The sequence below is a fragment of the Notamacropus eugenii genome, chromosome 6 (genome assembly GCF_028372415.1).
Source record: "Notamacropus eugenii isolate mMacEug1 chromosome 6, mMacEug1.pri_v2, whole genome shotgun sequence".
In the NCBI taxonomy this organism is placed as follows: Eukaryota; Metazoa; Chordata; class Mammalia; order Diprotodontia; family Macropodidae; genus Notamacropus; species Notamacropus eugenii.
The window spans coordinates 351,545,462-351,571,399 of NC_092877.1; the positions used below are offsets into that span (position 1 = coordinate 351,545,462).

At 41.8% G+C, this 25,938-nt stretch overlaps 1 protein-coding gene and 1 long non-coding RNA gene across 2 annotated transcripts in view; one reads left to right on the plus strand and one right to left on the minus strand.

Annotated features, from left to right (window-relative positions):
- Positions 1 to 5,870: 5,870 nt before the first annotated feature.
- Positions 5,871 to 21,579, minus strand: LOC140510118 (uncharacterized). The gene is made up of 3 exons (XR_011969103.1): positions 21,205 to 21,579; positions 19,181 to 19,320; positions 5,871 to 6,003 (listed from the first exon to the last, which is right to left on the minus strand). It is a non-coding gene; the product is annotated as an uncharacterized lncRNA (long non-coding RNA).
- A 62-nt stretch (positions 21,580 to 21,641) lies between these two features.
- Positions 21,642 to 25,938, plus strand: part of NCEH1 (neutral cholesterol ester hydrolase 1) — a 49,639-nt gene continuing 45,342 nt past the window's right edge. The window contains exon 1 of the mRNA XM_072618461.1: positions 21,642 to 22,163. Coding sequence (XP_072474562.1) covers positions 22,002 to 22,163 — 162 coding nt within the window. The 5' untranslated portion in view covers positions 21,642 to 22,001. The remainder of the gene's footprint in view (positions 22,164 to 25,938) is intronic.

A 25,938-nucleotide genomic window follows, 5' to 3' on the forward strand; every position in this document is an offset into this window, starting at 1 on the left:
GTGACCAGTGCAGTTGGCCAAACTTCTGGGACTTGAAGTCTTTTCAAGTAGAGCTTGGGTTCTACCAACACGGTCTTCAGAAAACCAAGGCCATTTTTACACCATAATGAGGCATCCTCAGAGGACTTTATGGAACAGACAAATCTTATACATATGGTTAAATCCAGTAATTTAAACAGAATTGTAAGAATGTGACACACATGTCCTTGCTTTTTCCATAATCAGTCATTTCTAATTCTCTTTGATGTAAGACAAAGATGTGTGTGTTCATCCTTCATTGCCAAAGAAGACCACGCCATCAGAGAAATAATGACATGATTTGCACTTGACTTTGTTTTGAGTGAGGGAGGGCTGTGCAGGTCACCAGCCTCACTTCTTCCTCCATAGCCATCTGAATCCAGTGACCAGATTTTCATCATGATGACTGGAGATGACCCAGGATGAGGCAATTGGGGTTAAGTGACTTGCCCAAGGTCACACAGCTAGTGAGTGTCAAGTGTCTGAGGTGAGATTTGAACTCAGGTCCTCCTGACTGCTGCACTGGTGCTCTATCCACTGCACCAGCTAGCTGCCCAGCTTTCAAGTATGACCTAATCATGAAAGGAATTCCCTGATAACAAAACATTTAATTTCTTTAGCACTGCAAAGTCATCAAAATGCTTTAGTCAGGCCATATTAGTGAGCCCCACAATGACCCTATGAAGTAGGTATTCAAGTATTATCACCCTTGTTTGACAGATGAGGAAACCGAGGCTCAGAGACAAGTGATCTGAGATTAGATCTGAGACTCCTGAGTCAAAGTCTTGCACCCTATCCACTATGCCAAATGGCTCTCCCCAAATATATGTTTTTTTCTTTTCAAAACTGTTCATGGCAGAAGAGTAAAGAAAAATTTTATTTGGAGCCCAGACAGAGATCTCGATATATCTTAAACGTTGCTAGTCCTGTGTAGTTATCTGATCTTGTATGTTTAATAGGTTTAATCCATTTGACAACGGAGTAATTTGGCAACAGTTATATAGTTAAAGCAGAAGACTATTGCAATACTAACCACAAAGCTGTTAAAATGTACACACATAGTTTGTCTTCAAACTAGAAAGGTAACTAGGCAATTTATTTGTTTCATCAGTTGTTGGGCTGAGATCTATTATTTCTTTGGTAGAGGATACAATGAAGACCTGTAGTGGATCCATAAATTATTATCTGAAAAAATTTCTGGGGGCTGAGAGGTTTAGCAACTTGTTCTTGGTCACACGACCATCATGTGTCAAGAGTCAGTACTGAAGCCTGGGTCTTTCTGCCTCAAAAGCCAGACCCGTCTCCATTACATGGTGCTGCTTCTCTTATATTCTCCTACTTTAATATGTGTAACTGAGCTTTCATCCAAGCCTGGAGTGTTTTTTGTGCAGCTGTGACTCCTATTTGGTAGAAAGAATGCTGATATGATTCTACAGACCTGCATTAGGGTCAGATTTGGTGCTACAGCAACTTTGGGGAGAGACATACATGGCCGATTCCAAACTTCAGAATAGAAAGAAAAACACTTTGGAAAAGGCAGCAAGGTGGCACAGAAGATGGGCCACCAAGCCTGGAGTCAAGAAGACTCATCCTCCTGAGTTTATATCTAGTCAGCTGCACAAGTCCAGACAGGTCCTGTTTCCCTCAGTTTCTTCATCTGTAAAATAAACTGGAGAAGGAAATGGTAAGAATTTCCCTTTGGATGGGATTGGGGTCTGTGTCTAGGTTTGATCTTGCTCCCAGTCTAGATATAGAAAGAATAGTAAGTATTTGCCAACTAAATTTTCCTTGTATCTTGTTAGATAATGGGCTTATTCATTCTCAAAGCATGGCATTTACACGGTGATGGGGGTTTGAATTGATCTATGATGAATCTTAAAGTGAAAGTGCTTCTTTTGGTTAAATGGTGTAGGAAACATTTCTTGCATTTGGGAATAAGCCCCTACTCAAGTTTATTTTTAGCATTGAAGCTTACTTCATTTGGACTATGGAATGATTGCATTGCATGAACTCAGAATTTAGACCCTGGAAATAGTCCAACGTAAAAACTGTGGTAGGATCTGAAAGTGAGTCAAGAAACTATAAAAGAGAAAAAATAATTTAGAATAATTGCCCACCATGCAGTGAAGTGCTGCTGTACGTGAAAAGTCAGGTTCCCTCCCTTTCTGAAGTCAGTGGAAGCCTGGTGAACTGAAGAGTTCAGAAGTCTTAAGTGTCGACACATCCAAACACACATTGCTTTTCAGCCTCTGAAATAACTCTCCAACCTCAATTGCTAAAGTCAAGTGCAAGTTCTTCCCATCACTGACTGTGGGGTGGGTGTCCCAATTACCAGGTCTTGCGCTGGACACTATTGATAAAGCAGTTGGTAATGACCTAGTTGTGAGCACTCCAGCCCTCTTTGGATAGAAGGAAAAATAGCTTCTGACCCAAACTGGTGGCAAGCCTACACAAAATTAATACTTTGCAAATGGAGAGCTTTGGCTAAGCATGCATTACGTGACTTGGATGTACCTGATACATAAAGTGTCTTTAAAAGAAGAATGGCACAGTGGAAAGTCAGATGGGTTTGGAATCCAAGGACTGGGGTTTGACTAGCCACTTTGCCACTTGGGTGTGTGACCTCATTCAATTACCTAACTTTTCCGGTTCTCTTATCTCCTAAATGAAGGAATTAGATTTGATAAACTCCAAGGTCCCTTCTAGCTCCCGATATTGGGTCCGATAATCTTATATCATGTACTCTCCCAACCTTAAACCATAATATATGTTGGTTATTTGTAATTCTTCTCTTGGCTTCCATGGGCAAGGCAGAATTTGGGGGTCATTGCCTTTTTTTTTTATTTCTTTGAAAAGCATGTGCATGCTCACACATGCATGGGCACACACATGCACACACACACACACACACACAGTGACTTTGTGAATGTTTAAAACTTTGTATTTGTACAGCCATAACTAACAATTGTCATCCTGAGCAAACACCAAAATGCTTTTGAAACAGAGTAGGAATGTACCCTGAAAGCAGGTGTTTTAAAAATGATAAAAAAAATGACTGAGCTAGAAGCCACTTCCTTTACCCTCCAAAGGGATCCTACTACCAAGTACACAACCAAAAGATATAAAACAACAACAATTTCCAAACAGGAAAAAAATGCCAAAATATAGGTAGCAACACTTTTCTTAGCAGCAAAAAAAAAACAACCCCAAAACCCCTGCAAACAGTAAGTGGCTATCAATTAGGGGACAGTTAAACAAATTGTAGTATATTAATATAATTATTACATCATCAGAATCAATGATGTTTGAATGAATCATTCAAAGAAATATGGGAGGACTTGTATGAACTGATGTGTATTGAAGAAAGTAAAACAGAGAATAATGAACAGAATGACTATGATAACATAAAGGAAAACAATCTATTATTAGTAACATAAATAAAAGCAGTACTAAAAAGCCATTGAATCCTGATTAATTCCCATAATCAGTCTGGTTCCAGGAAACAAAGGATATAATAATCTGCCCTCCTCTCAGTGGGAAGGTTCAGATTACAGGGGGAAAACATATATCTGGTCTAAACAGCCTATCTGTTGTTTGGTTTGAGTTAACTGTTTTCAGGAGGGAGGCCTAGGGTAAGAGGGAGTAAGAGGGGCATATTGAGAAATAACTGTAATGTAAAAATTTAAAAGCACAAATAAAAGTGTTGGGTTTTTTTAAAATTTAACTATCAAGTGAGTATTAATCTCCGATCACTGGGAAGTCTCCGTACTCACCCTGATTTATGTATGCCTCACTGAGTAAGTGTTCTGACCTGTTCCTTAGCTCCATCTCAAGGTAGGATAGCACCAATTTGTTGGCAAGCAGTATGTGGATTTGTGAGCTAATCAATCGAGATTAGCTCTAAGCTCCCACTTCCATTGACTGACTATATCTTAGTGAATGCTAACACTTACCTCCTAAGATCATCATGTGATCTTGGTATAATGACATCAGCTTTATACAGAAGCAGAAAACACAATTGGATACTACATGGAACATTTACTCAGCATAGAATCAATCAGCAAATAAAACGAAATTATAACCACAGAACACCACATGAAAAAGCACATAAAACATCTACCAAATTGTTTTGCTGCTCTTTCAAATTCCAAAATCCCTTAGGTAATAGAGATTTTTGTCTAGACTCAGGAGTTCTAAGATGTATACAATTTGAGTTTGTTTAGATCCTTGTTTCAGCTCCCTCTCTAGTGCTCTAGCTGCTTGACTCAGCTACCCAAGAAAGCAATAATTCTGGAAGAACCCTTATCCTGGGACTCAGTACAGGGACTGGATTGGGGTTCTAGGTGAAGATAGGATCTCAGTTCAGCCTGAGTCATCAAACTTGGGATCTGGTATGACTTGGAACTCAGAAGAATTGGTATCTAACAGATGTCTAATTGGCGACTGAGTCCTGACTTTATGGACATGAAGAGAATGCTTAACTGTTGCAGTTCTCACGTGGTCTTTGGAGGATGCACAGCCCTTCTCTAAGTGCTTCCAGTGTGCTAAGCACATGGTGAAAAGGAGCCTCTTTGGTTGGCTGAATTGACAGAGGCCAGGTGTGTTCAAAATATACTAGAGGGAATTAAATGGCACAATAGATAAAACTCTGAACCTGGCATCAGGAAGACCTGAATTCAGATCCAACCTCAGACACTTACTAGCTGTGTAAGCTTGGACAAGTCACTTAACTTCTAATTGCCTCAGTTTCCTCAACTGTAAAATGGGGGTAATAGCATCTCATTGTGAGGCTCAAATGAGATAATATTTGTAACGTGTTTAGCATAGAACCTGGCACCCCAAAGGTGCTATTCCCTCACCTCTTCCCTACTCAATGAGAACCTGTCTGTTCTCTTTGGTCTGACTTATGTCAGTATTCCAGCAAAAGCAAGAGAAGAAACAGTGCAAGCCATTGTGTTATTCTGGACAATCACATTACCTCTGTGATTCTCAGTTTCTTGATCTGTAAAGTGGAGGAAATAATGATACCTACTTGGTGGAGGTGCTATGAGGACCAAAAGAGATAGTTCATGTAAAGTGCTTTGCAAATTGAAAACTTGTCTTAGATAATTTGCAAGTGAAATTCAATTTGCAAGTCAATTTGCAAGTGAAATTCCAGTAAAGCTTGGTACAAAATAACTTACCACTCACAAGAACCAAAAACCAAACCCATATTTTAAATAGTAGTAGCTTAAAAAAATCAAATCTCATGCATCAGAGTCGATGCTCTCCCCATGCTAGACCCCTCTGAAGGCAAGTTACTACCCACTTACAGCCAGAGTCCATATACCAAGGAACAAAGCTTTCATTCAGAATGCTATCCACAGGTTGACAAAGGAGCTGTTATATGTGTGACTTACTGCCCAAGACTCTGCAAGTCATGATTTGATCAATAACTCATCCAGAAAAAGTTTTACATATTGTCCTGCAATTAATGATACTGTTTGATAGAAGTCAAGACCCTTAGGATCACATGCATAGAAATTGTCACCTTTTTTCCTTGAGTTTTTTTTCCCTCTCCTTATACTCTTTAAGAAAAAATTTTCCTTCTAGATGCTTTGTCTAGTTTAGAGACTTTACCTTTGGCTTGTTAATATGCCCAAATTCAGTTCACTCGTGAAGTTCTCAGACTCCTATGAAGTTCTCAGTGCTCCTTTCCACTCCCATTACAAGGTACCCATAAAGAAAGATTCCTGAAGCCTTTTTGTCATTACCATTTGCTCTCACTCAGCAGGAAGATGGCTTCACTACTCATTTTTCCCCTTCCCTCTGAGACTAAAAAGAGCAGCTGTTCATCAATTTATAGTACTCAGTTTAATTCAATGAGTGTTTATTAAACAGCTAGGTGGCACAGTAGATAGAGTGCTGGGCCTGAAGTCAGGATGATTCATCTTCCTGCAAGTCGCTTCACCCTGTTTGCCTCAGTTTTCTCACCTGCAAAATGAACTGAAGACAGAAATGGCAAACTACTCTAGTATCTTTGCAAAAAAAACAAACAAACCCAAATAAAATCATGATGAGCCCTATACAACCAAACAATAACAAAACTGCAAGACGGTTTATCTTTCGTTCTAGAAAAGAACATGACATTAAGATGATGACATGACTTTTAGTTGACTTTGATTTGAGTGAGGGAAGGCTGTGCACAGTTACTAGCCTCACTTTCTCCTCCAGAGCCACCTAGGTCCAGTGGCCTGATATTGATCAGGGTGACTAGAGATGGCCCAGGATGCAGTGTGGGACCCTGGCCATTTTAGGCTAAGGTCTTATCAGGCTCCCGCTTTGAGTAAGATATCCTTAGACATATAATGACAAATAAAAACCACACCTGCTCTCAAAGTAATTATGTGTGGGGATGAGGAAAGGGGGAGGACCAGAACAGGGAGAGAAGGTTTGAGAGATACCAATGGGGAAAATCAAATACCTTTAAGCCAGGATTCAAGCTTGAGTCCATTTGCCTAAGACTCCTCACTGATAGAGAGGATGGCAAACCCAAAGCAGAACAACTACCTGAAGGGAGGGACTTGGAAAAGGGAGATATTCTTTTTCTTGCTTCCTGCTTTCTGTTCCAGGGAGAATAGAATTTGTAAGGCAGACCTACCAGGGAAAGTTGGCTTCTCATCAGTCCCCTAAGGAGACTGACCTGAAGCCCAGATTACATAGACAAAATCACTGGAGGAAAGGGAGAATCAGAAAAGGGCTTGTGTAGGAGATAGCACCTGGGCTGTGCTTAAGTAATCATTTGTGAAGAAATTAATCTGTGAAATAATTAAGTTTTAACAGCCACCGATGAGACACTCATTATTAATCTCTATTTGTACTTTGAGGATTAACACAGATCATTTTAGAAATGATATATCAACTTATAGTGGATAGATTATCTAAAATTACTAGGAAACAGCTCTCTTTGGGTCAAGACTATTAAATATCACATTACTTTAAAATATACATCCCAAGACATTCAGTCAAGTCTGACTCTTCATGACCTGATGGACCACAGCACACCATTGCTATCCATGGGACTTTCTTGGCAAAGACACTGGAGTGGTTTGCATTTCCCTCTCCAGTGGATTAAGAGTAGCTGAGGTTAAGTGACCTGTTCAAGGTCACACAGCTAGTAAGTGTCTGAGGCCAAGTTTGATAGTGGAAAGCACTCTATCCACTGAGCCACCTAGCTGTCTGGATATTCTAGAAGCAGGAAATAAAGGGAAGCCCTTCTATAGCAACCCTCTTACTAGACGATTACAAATGGGATTGATGATGAAGGCAGCGAGGTGGGGTAGTGGCTAAAGTGTGGGCCCTGTAGTCAGAAAGGCATGAGTCCAAATCATGCCTCAGATGATTACTAGCTGTGTGACCTTGGCGCAGCTGCTTAATATCTCTAGACTTCAGCTTCCCCATCCTTAAAATGGGAATAATAGTAGCATCTCCATCATAGGGGCATTGGGAGGATCAAATGTGATGTAATCCATGTAGACACGTTGTGAACCTTAAAGTTCTATACACATGTTTGCTGTTATGTAAAGTAAGAAGTATTAAATGCAGAGATCATATGTCCTGGATTTGCCAAAGTGGCCCTCATTGGAAATCTTCTGTCCCCCATTATCCTCATAAACTAATTTATATGCACATATATACACACACATATATATGTATAGGTACATGTGTGTACCTATACATATATATGGTATCTCTCTCTGTATATACACATTTTACATATGTTTCTATATGTACATGTATATAATTTAAAAAATTTTATCAGACTATGTGTCTCATGTTTTGGTTTGAATAAAATGTATATGAGAGATACATCAAAGGTCTTGGGTTCAAATCCCAGATGTGCTATTTACTACTTGTAAAACCTTAGACAAATGGCTTCCCTTCTTTGGACTTCAGTCTTCTCACCTATAAAATGAGAGAGCTAACTGAATGGTTAGTAAGGTCCCTTCTAGCCCTATATTCATGATCTTATGATTTCAGTAAGAATTGACTGAGCAGTGTAAAAAGTTGCAATGTTTCACCATACACACACTCACTCACTCACTTGCTCTTTTTCTATGCTTATATTTGTCTGTGTAATATTTATCATGGTGCCTTGCACTTAGTAAGAGTTTAATAAATGCCTATTGCCTTGCCTCCTGAGGCTTGCCATCCTTTACTTGGTTACCATTCTCCCATAGCTGCTGCTCCTTTCACAGTGAAACACATAGAAAAAATCCTCTACATTTATGAGGCATCCACTTCCTCACTTTGCATCTGCTCATCATCTGCCTTCTAACACCATTAGTCTTGAGAGAGCTCTGTTCAAGTGGCTAATAATCTGGCAGTTGCTCCATGGAATGGTCCTTTCTCAGTCCTGATCCTGCTTGACTTCTCTACTGACCATGCAGAAGACCTCATCCTACCATGAGCCTCTTGAAAGGCTTCCAGGATGTGGCTCTGTTTTTGTCCTCTCTTCCTAACCATCCCATAGTCTTTCTCTACCTGGATCCAATCCAATCTAGCAAGTAGGCATAAAATGTCTACTTTGTGAAAGAGTATACTATATTGTAGTGGATGGAGAGCTGGCCTCCAAGCCAGGAAGATCAGGCTTCAAGTCCGCCCTTTGATACCTACAGGAAATGTGGCCTTGGATATACTGTTTAACCTCTCAGTGCTCTGAGCATCTCCCTAAGATTATAAATTGGAGAGAAGGTGACTGTATTATTAGAAAGAATATCTTCACTTCGGGGTGCTCTATGCCAGTGAAATCATACATCTGACTCCTATTTTTATCCTTTGTCTAATGCATTGGGCTAGGCACTGTTAAGACTTAAAATGCTACAATGTATATTTAAGATATATATACACACAAATATAAGAATATACATGCAAGTATATATACATACATGTATATGCATTTATGTATGTGTGTATGCATATGTATATACACACAGAGAGACATGGGTGGGAGAAAGAGAGAAAGGAGAGAGTCATTAAAAAGATGTGCCCTCCAACACTGAAGATCACAACCTATCCCATGCCTGTCCTTCCCATGAAAATTATGTTCCCCTATAAGCTCACCACATGATATACCTGTATGTGTGGGGGGCCTTCTCAACTTTTTGTTTGACACTGGGAGATTACCAGTTAGGATAGAAAACAAAAACAGTCCCTATCCTCAAAGAACATATCTATCCATTCATTTCCTATAACCTAAGCATGGATTCCCCTCCAGATTCCATCCGGGATACTCTTCTCATCTACTCTCTGACTTGCTGATTTCATCTGTTTCATGGCTCCTACTATCATCTCAACACAGATGACTCTTAAATGTATAGATCTATTCCTAATCTCTTTCTTGAATGCCAGGTCTGCTATGAAACTGCCTTCTGGACATCTGGAAAATATGGCTGTTTCATTCATATCTATATCTTCACATGACTAAAATGACCTTATTCTCCTTCTCCCTAAATCAGTCCCTTCTCTAAACTTTCCTTTCTGTTAAGGGTACCACCATCTTCTCTCTAACCCAAGTTCACAGTCTTCTAGTCATTTTTGAACCTTCTCTCTTCTTCACCTTCTCTACTCCATCTATTACAAATAACTCTCACAGTCCTCCTCTTCCACCTGTCCCCAGTGGCCATTACCCTAGATCAGTTGATGACCACTTCTTGCTGGAAATGATTCTACTGATTTCACTCACCACTTCCTATAGGTCTTCTAATATTTTATGTCATAATTACCATTTTTGCGGTACTGTAGTATTACATTATGTTAACATACCCTCATTTATCCAGCCATACTCAAGTGGTTAGACACAGAGGCTGTTTCCAGTTTTGAGGTTGTTGTTGTCTTTTTTCACTATTACGAATAGAAAAGCAAGGAATATTTTTGGTACAGATATCCCTCTTCCCCTTTTTCTGAGTCTTGGCAGTGGAATTACTGGGTAAGATTACTTTTGTGATTCATTGTTTATTGCCACACTGCTTTTCCTAATAGAGGCTGGCTCGCACCACTCAGAAGCACCAGCAGTAACGTACTAGAATTTCCCAGGTCACCTGGCAGGCTATTGTGATAGCTTCCTCATTGATCTCCCTGCTTATAGTCTATACTTATTCGATGCATCCTTCCCAAAACTGCCAATCTTTTCCAAGACACAATTCTGCCTGGCTCACTCCTATGTACATGCTTCATTCCCTGCCTCTAAGCTAAATACAGATTGCTGAGCTTGGTACTTAAAACCTTCCACCATCTGGCTTTAGTTAACCTTTCATATTTATTTCATATTACTCCCCCTCAACCTCTGTTCTAGCCAAGATAGTCTATTAGCTAATATAGCTAACATTTATTTAGCATTGTAAGAGTTATCTCATTTGATCTTCATAATCCTGTGAAACCTATCCCTGTTTTACAAAGGAGGGAACTGAAAAGCCTCCAGACAGAGGTAAAGTGACTTGCCCAGGGTCACACAGCTAGTAAGTATATGAGACAGGATATGAATGCAAGCATCCTTGACTCTGAGTCCAGGACTCTATCTACTGGGCTACCTGTCCCCCAATTAGGCATTCCTTCTCACAACTTCGGGCATTTGTACAAGCTGCCCTGGAACGCACTCCCTTCTTAATTTCCTTCAAGAATCAGCTTGGGCATCCCCTCTTATGGGAAGCCTTTCTCAGTCTCCACAGTTGTTAGGACTCTTCCTTTAAATGTTTTTGTCTTGATCTGGTCTTATCTGTGATGTACCCTGGCTGAACGTAAGTAACAGTTTCGCTTATTATATTTTTATGCCTAAGACCCAGCAGTGCTTGGTATAAAATAGCTTAAAATGTTTGTGGAGTTTGATTGAAATTCTGGATGCTGTTCTGGGGCATTGTTTGGGACAAATTCTCCCTAAGTGTTTCTTGGGGCTGCCTTTTGGATCCCTAACTTTTGTTGTTAGCTTCTCTCTCTCTCTCTCTCTCTCTCTCTCTCTCTCCTGTCTTCTGTGTCTCTGTCTATCTCTCTCTCTCTCTCTCTGATGAAATTAATAGAGTCCATATCTCAGGGTCAGGCCTTTTGTGTTTTTCTTAATGCAAATTAGCTAATGCGATCTCTTAATCTCAGCTATTAAAAAAAAAAAAAAGGCTACACAGGGAACACTTTAGGACCTCCCTGGCCATCCAGTTAATGTTTTTAAATTGGCATTTTGGAGATAAAGACTGTATTTTTATTGATCAACTCAAGGTACTTCAAAATTTCAAACTCAGTAAGAAGATCAATCAATCAAAATGAGGGCAAGAAGAGAAGTTTCATCCCAACAGTCAGATCCCTTTTCAAATAATGGCGGAAAGGTGACTGGCTCCTTCTCTACGGCCCCAGACTTAGAGCTGCACAAAGAGCTATGACTTGTAGGATGGGAAACACTTGCATATTCTAAATAGCAATCAGATTTTTATCTTATCACCTGGTAAGAGAGAAAGACCTTCCCTTGGTCATCCCCTACCTGCACAGGTTACACAAAGTGGGACTGCATTTCTTTTGTCCAACATTGGTTGTACAGTAATTTCATCACAATAGGCCATTCAGCAGAACTCTGCCCCTTTTCCTCCCCTCCCCCCTTTATTGGTAGTCTGAAGATCTGGGTTTGAATCCTGCATCTAATAACTGTTCAAACTGAATCACAGAAGCTGAGTTGGGACAAGATCTAGTCCAAGCAGTCAAGCAAATACTTTATTAAATACTATGTGCTAGGCACTAGGGATACAAGTACAAAAAAATTAAACAAACCCTATTTGCAAGAAGCTTACATTTTGATGGAGGAAGATGACAAGCACATATACATTTACTACAGAAAAGAAGTGAATCCATACAAATATATGGTTGGTTGTCCTTTTTTGTTTGTTTATTGTGGAGGCAATCAGAGTTAAGTGATTTGCTCAGTGTCACAGACCAGTGTCTGAGACCAGATTTGAACTTGGATCCTCCTGACCACAGGGCTGATGCTCTATCTACCTCACCACCTAGCTGCCCCATCCTCGGTTACTGAAGAAGACCAAAATGACATCACTTTGTTGGAGCCAAGGTACAGTATGTCTGACTGTGGCTGATCAGACCAATTTGAGATCAAAAGGCTTTATCCCAGGTCAGGCACAAATGTGAACATTTGGAGTGGTGATGTCTCTAAATTCGTGCATCTCATATTTCTTTTGAGCTACTGCAATTCTTTGCTCATAGAGCACAGAGTCTTCTTAGATGTGGGCCCGCCATGCTGGGCAGTCCTTTGGCAGTATCTCCATGTCCATGTCATGTCATCAATTCCATAGTTCTTCAGAGAGACCTTGAGAATGTCCTTGGAGAGGTTCTTCTGACCCCCCACCACCACATGAGTGCTTGCCTTGTGTGAGTTTTCTATAAAACAAGTCATTTAGGCAAACATATTTGGCATTGGAACAATGTGGCCACCCAGCAGAGTTGTGCTCTCTACAGTAGTGTTTGAATGCTTGGCAGTTCAGATCAAGAAAGAACCTCAGTGTCTGCTATTTTATCTTGCCAGGTGAGCGTCAGCATCTTCCTAAGACAATTCCAGTGGAAGCATTTCATTTTCCTGGCATGGTACTGATAGACTATCCAGGTTTCACAGGCATACAACAATGAGGTCAACACAACAGCTCTGAAGACCTTCAGTTTGGTAGGGAGTCTAATACCTCTTCTCTCCCATACTTTCCTTGAGAGCCTCCCAAACAATGAAATAGCTCAACCATCCCTAGAAAGTATACTACCAAGGTAAGTGAACTTAACCACAGCATTCAATATTTCTTCATTTGCTGTAACCCATGGTTACATGTATGGATGGTGTAATGCTGGCTGGTGGAGAATCTGTATTTTCTTGTTAATTGTTAAGTCAAAATTAGCACAAGCCACAGAGATTCTAGCCACACTTTGTTGGTCTAAACCTCAGAGGCTGCAGTAAGTGCACAATCATGTGTGAATAAAAAAATCACGAGCCAACATTCCCTCCACTTTAGTCTTGGCTTGTAGCCTTTTCAAGTTGAAGAATTTCAGTATGTCATTGTGGTAACTAACCTTAATGAAGTTTTCATCTTTGTTGAAAGACACCTGACAACATTGCTGAAAACATCATGCTAAAATGCATGGGAGCAAGCACATAGCCCTGCTTCACTCCATTGGTGACTGGGAAAATTTGAGAGTACCATCCATTTTCCAGAGCCCATGCAAGCATGCCATCATGAAACTGGTATACAACACTGATGAACCTCAGGCAACCTGATTTTTAGAAACTTATGCAAATATATGTGTACAAATATATAAAAAGTAGTTAAATATAAAGTAGTCTGGGAAGGAGAATAGTAGCAGTTTCAGGAATAGAGAAAGGTTCCATGAAGAAGATGGTGCTTAAACTGAATCTGAAGGAAGAGAGGGACTCTATGGGGCAATGGAGAGGATGGAGCACATTCCAGGTATGTGGCCCTGCCAGTGCAAAGGCAAAAGGAGAGGAGATAGAGTGGTCTGGGTGGAAAAATGAGAGGCCAGTTCGATCTCAAAGTGTAGGTGGAAGAGTAATGTTCAGTGAGACTGGAAAGATAGGTTGGGGACATATTTTATTCTAGAGGCAGTAGGAAGCCATTGGAGTTGATTGAGTAGAGAAGTCAGATCTGGAGGAGCCAAGATGGCAGAGTAGAAAGATACACACATGCTAGCTCCAAACCCACAGCCCATAAAATACCTGTAAAGAAGAACTCCCAACAAATTCTGGAACAGCAGAAGCCACAGAACAACAGAGTGGAGGAGATTTCTGTTCCAGAGAGACCTGAAAAACTGACCTGAAAGGTCCGTCGCACCCCGGACCCGGAGCAGAGCCCAGCCCTGCCTTGGCTGCGCGGCACCAAGAGGAGCAGATCTGAGCAGGCTTCAGGGACAGAATCTCCAGTGTCTGCACAGGTCCCTCCACCCACAGACACCAAAGGTCAGTGAGAGGGTCTTTCCAGCTCACCAAGAGGTGAGTGGGGTGTCCCCATAACTCAGGCCCCTTTGGGAGGCAGCAGCAGAGGCGGCAGCGGACAAGGGCTCCCAAAGCAGGCAGGAGCCCTGATCCATTGTCGAAGGTCTCCCCATAAACCCCCTGAGGGAACTGAGCCCCGTGTGGTGGCCCTACCCCACCTGAGCATCTGAACTTAATCTCACACTGAATAGCAGCCCCGCCCTCACCTAAAGCCCTGAGGCTGGGGAGCAGCATTTGAATCTCAGACCCCAAGTGCTGGCTGGGCAGATCTGGAGGCCAGGTGGGTGTGGAGAGAACACTCAGAAGTCAAGTAACCAACTGGGAAAATGCCCAGAAAAGGGGGAAAAAAATAAGACCATAGAAGGTTACTTTCTTGGTGAACAGATATCTCCTTTCATCCTTTCTGATGAGGAAGAACAATGCTTACCATCAGGGAAAGACACAGAAGTCAAGGCTTCTGTACCCCGCACATCCAAAATAAATATTCAATGGGCTCAGGCCATGGAAGAGCTCAAAAAGGATTTTGAAAATCAAGTTAGAGAGGTGGAGGAAAAACTGGGAAGAGAAATGAGAGAGATGCAAGAAAAACATGAAAAGCAAGTCAACACCCTGCTAAAGGAGACCCAAAAAATTGCTGAAGAAAATAACACCTTTAAAAATAGGCTAACTCAATTGGCAAAAGAGGTTCAAAAAGCCAATGAGGAAAAGAATGCTTTAAAAAGCAGAATTAGCCAAATGGAAAAGGAGGTTCAAAAGCTCATTGAAGAAAATAGTTCTTTAAAAATTAGAATGGAACAGATGGAAGCTAATGACTTTATGAGAAATCAAGAAATCACAAAACAAAACCAAAAGAATGAAAAAATGGAAGATAAGGTGAAATATCTCATTGGAAAAACAACTGACCTGGAAAATAGATCCAGGAGAGATAATTTAAAAATTATGGGACTACCTGAAAGCCACGATCAAAAAAAGAGCCTAGACATCATCTTTCATGAAATTATCAAGGAAAACTGCCCTGATATTCTAGAACCAGAGGGCAAAATAAGTATTCAAGGAATCCACTGATCACCACCTGAAAGAGATCCAAAAAGAGAAACTCCTAGGAACATTGTGGCCAAATTCCAGAGTTCCCTGGTCAAGGTGAAAATATTGCAAGCAGCTAGAAAGAAACAATTCAAGTATTGTGGAAATACAATCAGGATAACACAAGATGTAGCAGCTTCTACATTTGTGGAAATATAATCAGGATAACACAAGATGTAGCAGCTTCTACATTAAGGGATCAAAGGGCATGGAATAGGATATTCCAGAAGTCAAAGGAACTAGGACTAAAACCAAGAATTACCTACCCAGCAAAACTGAGTATAATACTTCAGGGGAAACAATGGTCTTTCAATGAAATCAAGGACTTTCAAACATTCTTAATGAAAAGACCAGAGCTGAAAAGAAAATTTGACTTTCAAACACAAGAATGAAGAGAAGCATGAAAAGGTAAACAGCAAAGAGAAGTCAAAAGGGACTTTACTAAAGTTGAATTGTTTACATTCCTACATGGAAAGACAATATTTGTAACTCTTGAAACTTTTCAGTATCTGGGTAGCTGGTGGGATTACATACATACACACACACACACACACACAGAGACAGAGAGCACAGAGTAAATGAAATAGGATGGGATCATATCTTTAAAAAATGAAATTAAGCAGTGAGAGAGAAATATATTGGGAGGAGAAAGGGAGAAATGGAATGGGGCAAATTATCTCTCATAAAAGAGACAAGCATAAGACTTTTTAGTGGAGGGAAAAAGAGGGGAGGTGAGAGAAAAACATGAAGTTTACTCTCATCACATTCCACTAAAGGAAGGAATAAAATGCACACTCATTTTGGTATGAAAACCTATCTTACAATACAGGAAAGTGGGGGACAAGGGGATAAGCAAGGTGGGGGGGATGACGGAAGGGAGGGCAATGGGAGGAGGGAGCAATTTGAAGTCAACACTCTTGGGGAGAGACAGGATCAAAAGAGAGAATAGAAGCAATGGGGGGAAGGATAGGATGGTGGGAAATATAGTTAGTCTTATACAACACAACTATCATGGAAGTCATTTGCAAAACTACACAGATATGGCCTATATTGAATTGCTTGCCTTCCCAAAGGGAATGGGTGGAGAGGGAGGGATGAAGAGAAGCTGGAACTCAAAGTTTTAGGAACAACTGTCGAGTACTGTTCTTGCCACTAGGAAATAAGAAATACAGGTAATGGGGTATAGAAAGTTATCTTGCCCTACAGGACAAAAGAGAAGATGGGGACAAGGGAAGGGAGGGATATTAGAAGAGAGGGCAGATTGGTGATAGTGGCAATGAGAATGCTCAGGGTTTTGGGGTGGGGGGAGGGGACAAATGGGGAGAAAATTTGGAACCTAAAATTTTGTGGAAATGAATGTCAAAAGTTAAATAAATAAATCAATAAAAAAAATTCAAAATGAACATAAAATAAAATAAAATGACTTGCCAAAAGCATATAGCTCAAAAAAAAAAAAAGTCAGATCTACACTTAAGGAAAATGACTTTGGCAGCAGAAAGTGTGTAAGATAGATTGGAGTGAGGAGAAGGTAAGGAGGCTGTTCTGATCCAGCTGGATCCCAATTAGAGTGAATAATGAATCTGAGAAGTGGTGCCATGTATTTGCATTAGCACTATTCTAAATTATAATCGTGGGAAATACGGTCATTGCTTCCATCCCAATGAAAATATGTAGAGTGAATTCAAATAAGGTGACCAGTGAGAGATTCACACTAATTGAAACCTAGATGTAATCTAGGAGAGAGACAAAGAGAGCCTGAATTACGGTGATAGCTATTTGAAGTAGAGAGAACTGGGCTACATGCAAGAGATCTAGTAAAGGCAGAACTATCAAGATGTGGTGGGATTTTTTTTTAATAGTTGTGCTATATTAGTTTCTCATGTCTCCAATTTTATTAATTCTCCACATTTTGCTAAAGAGATCATTTTTCTGATCTACTTTACTCTGTATTTAACCGATATCAAATAAATAAGCATTTCCATATGTACAGTAAAACAGAAAGGGTTATCTCTAAAATTGCCAAACTCTATTATGTACAGCTTACTTTTCTTTTTAAATATATGCTTCATTCAACATGTTATCATGAGGGCAGGAGGCCACTCAATCTATCACCTCACCTGTTTTAGCATCTATTATCCAATAAGATAATAACAACCCTGTCAGGAGACTGGGAATCAATTAATCAACCACAGACTTTAAATTCAGAAAAATCTAATTTAAATCATCTCAAATGTACTTGAAAGACATTGGATGAATTGAAATGATGTTACGCAGGAATAATGTGTGAGGAGACTTATCATAGTCCATGGATTTTATATAAAATAAATCAATTCAGTACCTAAGGATCTGGGCATCTGGCATCTAAGGGTCAGGGCTTATCCTTATGGCATTTTGCAGTGATGTTGCTGTGTAGACTGTTCTCTTAATTCTTCTGACCTCACTTTGCATCAGTTTATACGTCTTTGGGCAGGTAGGTGGCACAGTGGATAAAGTACTGAGCCTGTAGTCAGGAAGAGGCATCTTCCTGAGTTCAAATCTGGCCTCAGACACTTACTAGCTGAGTGACCTGGGCAAGTCACTTCACCCTGTTTGCCTCAGTTTCCTCATCCATAAAATGAGCTGGAGAAGGAAATGTTAAACTCCTCCAGTAAGTTTGCCAAGAAAACCCCAAATTGGGACTTGAAAGTCAGACACAACTGAACAACAACAATATTACATCTTCCCAGGAAACAGCCAGATTTGGCCAATAATCGGATAAGGGAGATGAAGGAAACTGGTAGGTGGAGGATAATGCCAAGGTTACAAACTTGAGAGACCAGCAAGAAGGGAGTACCTTCATCATAAGCATGGAAGTTTGGAAAAATGGAAGATTTGCAGGGATGTGTGATAATGAGTTCAGTTTTCAATGTGTTGAGTTTGAAATGTCTCTGTTTTATACAGCAGCAATTGGTGATACAGAACTGAAGCCTGGGTGAGAAAACTGGAGCTGTCTATGTATTACATAGATATATACATGCAAATACAACACATATATACATATATAATACACAAATGTGTGTAGTATGCATATATTATATATAGTATTATCTGTAAGTTATTTGCATAGAGATTATAGGCTAAACCTATAGAAAGAAAGTGAGAAAGAATGTAAAGAAAAAAAGAGAGGAAGACATAGGCAGAACTCTGGCGAGCATCCTAGTACAGCATATGATATGGAGGATGAGGTACAAAGGAGATGGGAAAGTCTAAGGACGAAGTTGTGTTATGAAAACCCAGAGAGGAAAGAATGAATGTCTAGCAAGTGAAGTGTGGTCAAGAATATAAAAGGAAGTAGATAGAGAAGGACAAGACCTGAGAAAAGACCATGAGATTTGGTCATCAGGAGATTTCTGGTAACTGTAGAAATCATTTTCAATTGAGTGATGATGTAGGGAGCCAAGAGTGCAAAGTGTTGAGGAGAGAGGGAGATGAAAGGAAGAAGAGGAAACAAACGTTGACAGTTTTTTCAGGGAGTATGGATGAAAAAAGGAAGAGAGACCCAGAACTATAATTTGAACAGGTGCTGTTCTAGTCTAGTGAAGGGTTCTGGTTTTAGTTTTAGAATGGGAGAGATTTGGGCAAACAAAAAAGCAATCTTCACTATTGCCACAGTGGCAAGAGCGCTAGATTTAAAATTAGTGGGCATGAGTTCAAATAATCATAAAACAATAACTGGATGGTATAAGGCCTAATGTGCTGGGCTTGGAATCTGGAAGACCTGGGTTCAAATAATGTCTCTGACACTCTTTAGCTGTATGACCATGGGTAAGTCACTTAACTGAAGCTTCAGTTTTCTCATCTGAAAAATAAGACCATTGATGACTTCTGAGGCCCCTTGGAGCTCTATATCTATGATCTAGGACTAAGTCACTTTTCAGAAAGGTGTCTTCTACTTCTAATCCTGTCAGATTTCAGGGGACTAGTGAGTTAGCATTTTTTTTCTGTTGCAAGACTGTCTTGGTAGCATTCCATAACTCATCTTTTATATATCTGGTATGGTAAATTTTTTCCTCATTTTACCTGGTTTTTGTTTTCTGGCTTTTGACTATTCAGTTTCTCTTTTTTTAATGTGAAGTTGAAGAACATCTTCAAATCATTTGGACAGTGAGGTCTACATCAATTATAACAAGAATCCATTGTTCCAGGTAACTCAGAAGTATCTGTACAAGAAATAGCACACAAATTCAAGACACCACACCCACCTTGAGGGCAGTTCCTGGAAAGTAGGGGAAAAGTAAATCAGGCAGAGGTCAAGGGAAAGTCCCTGCCTCCCACAGAAATTCAATGAATTGGAAACTCCCACCGAGCACTGTGCCTTGCCCTATGGGAAAGGAACAGGGTAACAATGATGTAACTGAAGCTAGGTTGGAAACAGGAAAATGCTAAGTTGTCCAAGGTTAGCCTGGCTATCCCCAGGAACACTCTCCATGGGCACTTTGTACTGTGTGTTCATCCTTCGTTGCCGAAGAAGACCATGCCATCAAAGAAATGATGACATGACTTAACACTTGACTTTGTTTTGAGTGAGGGAGGGCTGTGCAGGTCACCAGCCTCACTTGTCCTCCAGAACCATCTGAATCCAGTGACCACATATTCATCAGGATGACTGGAGATGACCCAGGATGAGGCAATTGGGGTTAACTTGCCCAAGGTCACACAGCTAGTGATATCAAGTGTTTGAAGTGAGATTTGAACTCAGGTCCTCCTGACTCCTACACTGGTGCTCTATCCACTGCACCACCTAGCTACCCCACTTTGTACTTTATATTCAGCTGGAAGGGACCTCTGAGAGTGTTACAATTATTCACTCTTCTCATTCAATTCACTAAGAGACCCCTGTGATATAAACCATTGGAAGGGAACTCCTTCAACATACCTTAGATGGAGTCCAATAAATATTTATTAAATTCTTCATATATTGCGGTTGCTTAATAAAAGCTAAATTAAATTGGAGTTAATCAACAAACATTTGTGGAGCAGCTTTTATATGACAGACATTGTGCTAGGTGGGGGAGTAGATAGACTGATTGCCAAGCCTGGAGTGGGAAGGATGTGTTCAAATGCAGCCAAAGATACTTACTAACTCTGTGACCCTGGGCAAGTCACTTAATCCAGTTTGCCTCAGTCTCTAAAATGAGCTGGAGATAGAAATGGCAAATCACTAAAGCCAAGAAAACCTCAAATAAGGTCAGGGACTGTTTATGATTTTTAATGCTGTTTAAAAATAAATGTTTAAGCCATGCTTAATGTTAGGTAATTAAATGGAAGCTGTCAGCCATTTTGGAATCTAAAATACATATTTAAGTTGTTTGAGCTGGGAGGAAATCACTTAACTACTCAGTGCCCAAGGCAACGCTGTAAGAGTGTAAGTTAGGTGAATTTGTCATTTGCATTAGTGCAGAAAGCTTCCTTACTTGGAGTTCCCGGTATCTATGAAATTATCTGAAAGACCTGGCAGCTTCCTTTCATTATACCTAACAATCATTTTCTCTTTGATTTTTCTTTCTTAACCCACCAATGAAATTTCTCCCTAAATGCTCTGGAAAGCCCACTGTCTTATCAACAGGACGATTAATAGAGCTATACACACAGATGCCCCTGCTGAAGCCAAATTTTTCCTAGTGGTCTAGTCTTTCCCTATCTCTAATTTTCAGTCTCACTCCTGCCTTCCAATTGCAATCCTTTCTTGAAGGAATCAGTCAATCAACACCCATTTTTTAAAACAAGCCCCAAGTACTGAGATTACAAAGACAGAAACGAATAGTCCCAGCCGTAAAAAATCTCTCATTCTGCGGTGGAACCAGGCTATACTTAACTGAGTAGATGAAGAAAGGGTGGGAAGATGACTGGTTAAGGACTTAGAGAACCTGGGCTCTGCCTATGATGCCCAGCACCTCCCTGGCGCCGGGGTCTCTCTCTGCTCATCAACAAATGGAGGAGACTGGACTGGATGGCCTCCGAGGTCCCTTCCCGCTGTCCATCTGGAAACTAAGGTAATCCCAGGCTCCAAAGCCCACTGGTGTAGGTCTCAGAGAGTCTCTTACCTTCATTACTAATGCATTGAGTCAAACAGACACCGTGTTAGATAGGCAGGACCAACTCCTTACCGGGCGCGGTGATGGCCCATTTAAGAGATATTTTATTATCTCTTATGCTCATTTGAGTAGTTGTTGAGGCAGATGGGAGCCTGACCCTGAAGTGTGTTCCTGCTGTGATGACCGCACCAAGCCCCCAAACTTCTCTCGTCCTTTCCCAGAACCAAGGCAAACTCCGCCAGCCATCTGTTAAAAACACTTTAACAGAAAAGCTTGGGTTCTAATTCTCCTCTGCTGCCGTTGGCAAACGGTACCGAGAAGCTGTTCATTGGATGTTCTTTCTATGCGGGGCCCGCTGGATTGGCGGAGCCCGAGGTCTTTCTTTTCGTTGCCTTAGGAACCAAAGCAAAGCCGGGCCACCTGCCGAGGAGGAGGGCGGCGCATCTTTGCTGCCCGAGCCCAGGGCCCGAGAGCAGGGTGAGCCGCCAGGGCCCAGGCTGCACCCGGGACTGCAGTACTCGGCGCTGTCCTCCAGAGTCCGCTGCGCCGGGCTGAGCGAGCGCACCCCTCTTGCCAGCCTCAGCGCGCACTGACAGTTTGCAAGGACACCCCGAAGGAGGCGCGTCAGCTCTCGGACTTCCTCCGAGCGCCGCCGCTGATTGGCTCCCGGAGGTTTTAAGAAACCCAGGGAAGAACGCCGTAACCTTGCAGAAACTTGCTGCTGCTGCGCCTTCTCCTCCGCGCTGCGGTTTCTCCCCTCCCCGCCTTTGCCCACCCACCCACCTCCTCTCTCTGCAGCCGCGGTGATGGGACAGCTGAGCCTGGCGAGGTTGCGCTCCTTCTGCATGCTCTCCGCCGCCCTGATCGCTCTGCTCGCCTACTACGTGTATATCCCCCTACCCGCCAACATCTCCGATCCCTGGAAGCTGATGCTGCTGGATGCCACCTTCAGGAGCGCGCAGCAGCTGGTGAGCCCCCAACCCTGCGCCCTCCCAGCGGCCCGGCCCTCGTAGCTCCTTTTCAGCCCCGGCTTGGAGACGCGTCCCTGGGGCGCACCCAAGCCGGGAGCTTTAGCTAGCCTGCCTGCTAAGGAGGCTGAGGCCCCGGCCGCATTCACTCTCTCCCCGTAGCCCAATGCTTCGCCCCCTAGGGTTTTGGGGGATTTTTGGTTTTGTCTTTAAAGCTGCCAGCTGGTTTTCTGTTTCCCAAGCAGTTTCTCTTGCCAGAAGATGAATTTCCCGAATAGAGGTTCAGTAACTGATAGGGGTGTTAGTCTCCGTGTGTCTCCCTCCAGGCAGTCTAGAAACCCACCTCATTCTGTTTCCTAAGACCCTGACTGCTAGATGTTTGCGGGTGGGGAGGAGGGGCGCTCGAAATGGCTTGTCACCATCTGCTGGGGCTCTGGGGCCCTCTGTCCACCTTAAAACGGAACTGGCTCAATGCAACTTCCTAACATCCTATGGCTTTGAGAAGGCTGCATATGACTTGGGGTACCCAAGGTCACACAGGTAGTCAGGGATGGGAGGGAAGGCCTTTCTGAATCATCAGTTCTGCATCACACATTTTCTGTGCTGGGTCCTTAGCACAGACACTGGCCTGAGGGACATGGGGAGAGCAGGTAGCCAGTGTATATATCGACGCGATGCCCTCGGTTTTATGTGCTTGTCTGATCAGGAGGGAAAATCTGCTTCCCATGTTACACAGCTTGAATTACCCTGGAAGGGCTTATCTCGCTAATGCGTTCTGGGTGTGTTTCCTGTACCCACGGGAAGGAGGCTGTAGCTATCCCTAACCTACCCTGAGATAACAGAAGGTATTGTAGAAGGTAGGACCGCGAAATAAGGACCTCAACAACCCTTCCGGCCCTCCCTGAAAGCCCTCCCCCAGTCCAGGCCTTCGAGAGATTCCTGTCTCCAACAGCGACAAATTATCCTCCTCTCCTTTTGCTCCAACCTTCTAGACTTTCATGTCCTTGGGTTTTGCAAGAATTAAAATAGAAGGCAAGAAAAAAAATTAATGCATGACTCTTCCTTCCTTGAAATTCCAACTTCTGTCAAGGGCCTTTCCTACTCCAAACAGATGAATCAGCGAACTGATGAAGTGCCCACTTTCCACTTAGTGCCTTCCTTGTTTTCCATGTATTTTTTCCTTTCACCTAACTGGGGCCTGTGCTCAGTTTTGGTTCCCTTTCTCCATTCCAGACCCTTGCAGTCCTTTCCATCCTGACTGAGCTCTGTGGCGTTAGCATGGCAGCCCCATTTGTAGCACTGGAGTCCCTCCCCTGTCAGAAACTGCTGAAGGAATTGGTCATGGTTAGCCAGGAGGAGAAAAAAATGAGGGAAGGAACATGATAGCTTTACAGTCCATCTGAAGGCCTGTCCTATTAGAGAAATGCCATTAGACTTTTCTCCTGTTTTACCCCAGAGGGCCAACCAGTAACCGTGTGTAGATGTCACCAAGAGGCAAATCTAACCTTGATGGTCAGGAGAAACTTTCTAGCATGGAGACCTGCCCCAAAGGGGAATCAGGAGGTTGGGAGGGGGAGGGGACCCTCACTGTCAGTCTTTAAGCACAGGTTGGATGAGCAATTGTCAGCCTTACTGTAGAGGAGAGGTCTTTGGGGAGGGGTACAGGTTGAGCTAGATGGCCACTAACCTCACTTCCAGCTCTGGAAATCTTGAGATTCTGCACTGATTGCAAGCCAAGTGATTTGCAAGCCGGAAGTTGCAATTTGGCCAAAGGGAACTTTAACATCTTTCTTGTTTCCATCCTCTTCAAGTTGAGTAAGCCAGGAATGATGAGTTAAAATCATTCAGTAAAGTGTTGCTGGCATTCAGTGAATGCTCAGGTTCATGTTCAATTTAGCAAATGTTGAAGTTCTTCTCTGGCACTGTGCTAGACCCTGAGGAACCAGACAAAAATAAAGATATCTGTCCTCAAGGAGTTACAGTCTCTTGGGAAGGATGGCATGTGTAAACAAATAAGTACAAAATTATTTAGCAGGGAAGACCTTACATATATATGTATCATATATATGTGTATATATATACATACACACACACACACACACACACACACATATATCCCAAACACCTCTTTTTTATAGTTGAGGAAATGGAGAGCCAGAGAGACTAAAGCCTAAAGTAAGTGGTATTAAGGCCATTCAGGTGAGAAATATCAGAGGTAGGATTTGAACTAGTCCTCTGACTCTCAACATTGGTGCTTTTTCCACTAAATAATTGTAGCAACACTGAATAATTAACCTGTCCCTCAAAAAAAAAAAAAAAACCTAAGTAAGTATGTGTGTGGGAAGGGTGAGAAGAGGGAAGTGAATCAGGAAGTATTGCCAGTAATGTTTGTTAGCAATTCCCAGCATGCCCAAAGAAATATTCTTCAGGAGGAGTGTGCACATATGGAGAGAAGGCAAACTCTGTTCAAGTAATTCCTCTTTTCCTATTTAGACTATAAATCTCTCAAGGACAGAACCCCAGTCTCTGTATCCCATGATGAAGTCTGTACCTGTTTGACACAAGAAAATGTTTGTTGATGTTTAAGTGAGTTGCCATAAGTCTCCAGGTGACCCAGTAGATAAAGTCCCAGACCTAGAGCCAGGAGTCTTCTCAGTGAGTTCAAATTTGGCCTCAGACACTTACTAGCTTGTGACCCTGGGCAAGTCATTTCACCCTGTTTGCCTTGATTTCTTCGTGGAGCTGAAAAAGGAAATGTCAGACCACACTACTGTCTTTGCTAAGAAAACCTCAAATGGTGTCATAGAGAATCATGACTAAAAAACCTCTGAACAGCAATAAAAGCCAAAGGTCTAAAATAAATAAAGTAGTGTCATTTCCTAACACCACCATTCAGAAAGGATTTGGATCCCTCTCCCTACCTCTCCACCCCCGAGGCAGAATATGTCTTCCACTTATCATGGTGCTCTGAGACTCTGCCTTATGTGAAGAATGATTCTTTTTTCTCTCACTGGCCATCTGAATTCTGAAATAAGTCAGAACAGCTATTTAAACCCTAGGAAGCAGAATTCCACCCAGAATAATAATTTCCAAAAGATGATACAAACTGAATCAGAAATGAGCTGACAGCTGTTCCACAAGGTGCACACCTGACATTAGGTGGGGGACACCTGTGGGCCATAGACAGATGACATTTTGTGGAGTTTGGAAACAGAAAAGTGTAATAAATTTGCAATGTTTTATGTCAGCGAAACCTATGGGACTGCTAGTGGGGTGTTGGATGTAAGATGTGTGACTCATTTAAGGATGGTGGATAGGCTATGATTACTATTTTTTAAATGAAGGGCAAATGGAGCAACATGGGGCAACTTGAGAAGGTGACCAGTCACTCATTAAATCTACATGTTGTTTCTCTCCCTTTCCTCCTCCTCTTTCTGAGAGGGCTGATCAGACATGTGACAGTGCTTTTCTTGAGAAGAGTTTGAGGTGTCTCACAATAATCGCTCCTTCCTCTGAGGTGGGGAGAGACCAGAGTACTTGCAGAGCTGCAGGTACTGAAAGGTCCTTAAAATCACCCAGGTTTAAATGAATCCAGGTGATCTTTTCTCAGGTTGTTCCTTTGTGATTCTGGGCCTACGGATGGAAAAATACCCTCAATCAAAATGTCAGCTAGCTAATCTGATCAATTAATTCATATTGATTAGGGGTAGGGGCCTAGACCAAAATTGTTAAACTCTAGGAGTAAAGCCTCTAGCTCTTTCCTATTAACCCACAT